The 2,960-nt window shown below is 37.9% G+C and overlaps 1 protein-coding gene across 1 annotated transcript; it reads left to right on the top strand.

The window, feature by feature from the left end:
• Nucleotides 1-479: 479 nt before the first annotated feature.
• Nucleotides 480-2,362, top strand: LOC145537587 (heat shock transcription factor, Y-linked-like). Its single transcript, XM_081568282.1, has 2 exons — nt 480-1,126; nt 1,558-2,362. The coding sequence occupies exons 1-2, from the start codon at nt 614-616 to the stop codon at nt 2,287-2,289; spliced, it is 1,245 nt and encodes a 414-aa protein (XP_081424408.1). The 5' UTR covers nt 480-613; the 3' UTR covers nt 2,290-2,362.
• The last annotated feature ends 598 nt before the right edge of the window (nt 2,363-2,960 follow it).

Raw genomic sequence — 2,960 nt, 5'->3', positions numbered from 1 at the left:
GGGCCAATTTCTATTTTGGAATAATTAAGAGTAAAATGAGTCTTTCTTTCCGTGCCTGACTATTTTACTCTGCATAATATAAACACTTCTGTGCAAGGTCATAAAATAAACACTACACTTGCTTTCACTGAAACCCACAGTCAGTTGATTGACTTCATTGCATAGAAGTGAGCAGACCCATGTTTGGTTTGGTAACAGTCCTGAATGTTAAGAATATGTGTATAGAAGGGTGATCAATCACTTTTATTTCAGGAACCAAGTAGACTTATTGATGTGATTTTTCTGTGTAAAAATTCTTTAGCAATGACATTTTGCAGGTTTCATGTTTTTGGTTACTGTTTATGCAAGCAGCCTTTATTTTAAGTTGATGTAGAAGTAAACACTGGTTGAACATTGCCCTTCAATTGCTAGAAGACCAGTGACTTTATGATGTCAGCGCTACTCTTCAATTGCTAGGAGACCAGTGACTTTGTGAGGTCACAGCTTTTTGACTTTGAGAACCATGCTGATGGTCTTGAGAGTTTATCTCTGTACGCCAGCCAAGCAGCATTTGAAGTTAGAGTGTGTAAAGTCAGACAAATGAGAAAAGTATCTGAAGAAAGATCTCTCTGAGATGGCACACATTCCTTCAGAAATTCAAGATGTGCTTCGTAACGATGTATCAAGTGGTTCCAAAACCTCCATTGGATCGTCTTCGTGTGATTACACACTTACTGGGGACTCAGTTTTGAGATCTATGATTGAAGAATATGCTTTCCAGGCTTTGTCTAAGGAAGCTGGGATAAAAAGGCCACCCTACACATTTTCTGTCTCTGAAAGAAATGAGTGGAATGATTTTCTTTCCCTCACTTTTCCACAAAAACTCTGGGCTATAGTTGAAAGTGATCAGTTTGAATCTATTTGGTGGGATGAGAGTGGCACTTCTATAGTGATCAACGAAGAACTCTTCAAGAAAGAAGTCTTGGAAAGAAAGGCCCCTTTCAGAATATTTGAAACTGATAGTATGAAAAGTTTAGTTAGCCAGCTTAAACTTTATGGGTTTAGTAAAAAGCGACAAACTTTTCAAAGATCTGCTTCACTCCCTGACTTTCTGGAAGAAGAAAACAATGTCTCTGTTTTGAGCAAGGTAATCCAAAATTTCCACTTACTGTCAATATGTAACATTAAATCATGTGACTTAGAAAGCATGTTCACATATGTAGCTAAAACCGAATTTAAAATTGAGATAGCAAACTGTTGAACACGTTTTATTTTTTGAAGTTGAGAACAGCTGGAGGTTAAAATATTTGATACTTAATACACTCTCCTAGCAACTTGAAATCAGATACATGTCCTCAAGCTACTTTAAGTGGTATTTACTGTATATATACAACATATTTTTTAGTTGAGGAGCATACTTGTTTCTAACATGTAAGGTGTTAAAACTACTAATGGAGGTGTTGTCTTTGATTCTATTTAATTGGCATCATTAAAGGAATACATTTTTATAGTTTAACTTTGCTTGTCAGTTTTACCTTCGTTTATAAAAAACTAAATAATTGTATCCTTTGATTTTAGTTACAGATCTACCATAATCCAAATTTCAAAAGAGGCTATCCCCAACTTTTAGGAAGAATGAAAAGAAGAGTTGGGATTAGCAATGTGTTTCCGAAATCTTCACTAGTTCCAGATTACGAGAAGAAGCATGTTAAAGCAAGGGTCAACATAGATGATCGTAACTCTGGTTTTCATGCTGAAACTAGTGGAGAGAGTCCATTTTCAGCTTCCACCAGTTTAAGTGTGCCTTTCCCACAAAAGACTTATACCAGCCAGATAGTCCCTAAAACAAGCGCCCTATTTCCGCGTGACTTTCCTTCCCCATCAATATCAGCTAGACAAAGAGAACAGAACGTGGTAGATCAACCTGCTGTTTTAAACCAGTTGAGCATTTTTAATTGGCACTTCCATAGCACCTACACTCAAGCAAATGGCCACGTTGAGGACTTTGCTACTACCGCTACATCTACTCCTCAGAACCACATCGTATCTCCATTATGGAGCAGTTCTTTTGGACTGATGGTGGAGCCTTCTACATTTCCAGACAGGTATAGCGATATGTCAGCCCATGACAGTCCTCTTCCTAACCAGCAACAGAGAGGCAACTCAAGGTCCCCAGTGCCAACGATCGCTTATACACCCACCTCCTCTCTTTCAAGTCAATTCATCAACGATATTCCTTATGTGAAAACCATGCTAATTAAAACTGACCTATCAAATAAGTATCAGCTTATGGAACCTAATGAAGATTAAAATTTACGTTGGGAGATGTCAACAAATACCCACAATTCTTGTATTTGAACAATAAAGTTACACGTTCCTCTGCACAGTTTTGTTTTCTATTTTGAAGCAATGAAGAGTAAATTAAGGCTTTATTTCAATGTCTGGCTATTTCTCTGCACTCTTTTATAAACTCTTCAGTTCAAGAAAACATCCGTTAGGCATCCTAGGTAAATGGCACCTAGCCTATTGTTTCTAAGCAAGAAAATGAGAACAAAGGGAAAAGAGGTAATGGATGTAAAGTGATTTGGGAAATCATCCCTGCTGAAATGAATGGGTGTCTAAATGAGGAGGGTACGGGTGAAGGAACACATACAAATAAAATCAAAACAAGTGCACCTACACAGTACGAACCTTAGTGCATTCACAGTTACATGATATTCTATTACGTATCGGTAGAGTCTTAAGATAGAGAAGGAAATGGTGCCCCGCTCCAGTATTCTTGCCTGGAGAATTCCGTGGAAAGGGGCTCCTGGTGGGCTGCTGTCCATAGGGTCGCACAGAGTTGCACACAACTGAAGTGACTTAGCAGCAGCAGAGTCTTAAGACATTAGACAGGAGATTGTCTTCATTCTAGAAATTCATTTCATACTTGAAAATATAAATATTGTAGCATGTCCAAAATTAGGAGAACCGTTATACCA

The sequence above is a fragment of the Giraffa tippelskirchi genome, chromosome Y, assembly GCF_054371585.1.
Source record: "Giraffa tippelskirchi isolate mGirTip1 chromosome Y, T2T-mGirTip1v1.2.pri, whole genome shotgun sequence".
Classification (NCBI taxonomy): domain Eukaryota; kingdom Metazoa; phylum Chordata; class Mammalia; order Artiodactyla; family Giraffidae; genus Giraffa; species Giraffa tippelskirchi.
This window is presented reverse-complemented; position numbering and strand designations above follow the sequence as displayed.

What these genes read in the sequence shown, in the direction of transcription:
- LOC145537587 (XM_081568282.1), top strand. Translation starts at nt 614, where the DNA reads ATGGCACACATTCCTTCAGAAATTCAAGATGTGCTTCGTAACGATGTA. An exon ending in ATGTCTCTGTTTTGAGCAAG is followed by an intron (nt 1,127 to 1,557) that starts GTAATCCAAAAT and finishes CTTTGATTTTAG; the next exon opens with TTACAGATCTACCATAATCC.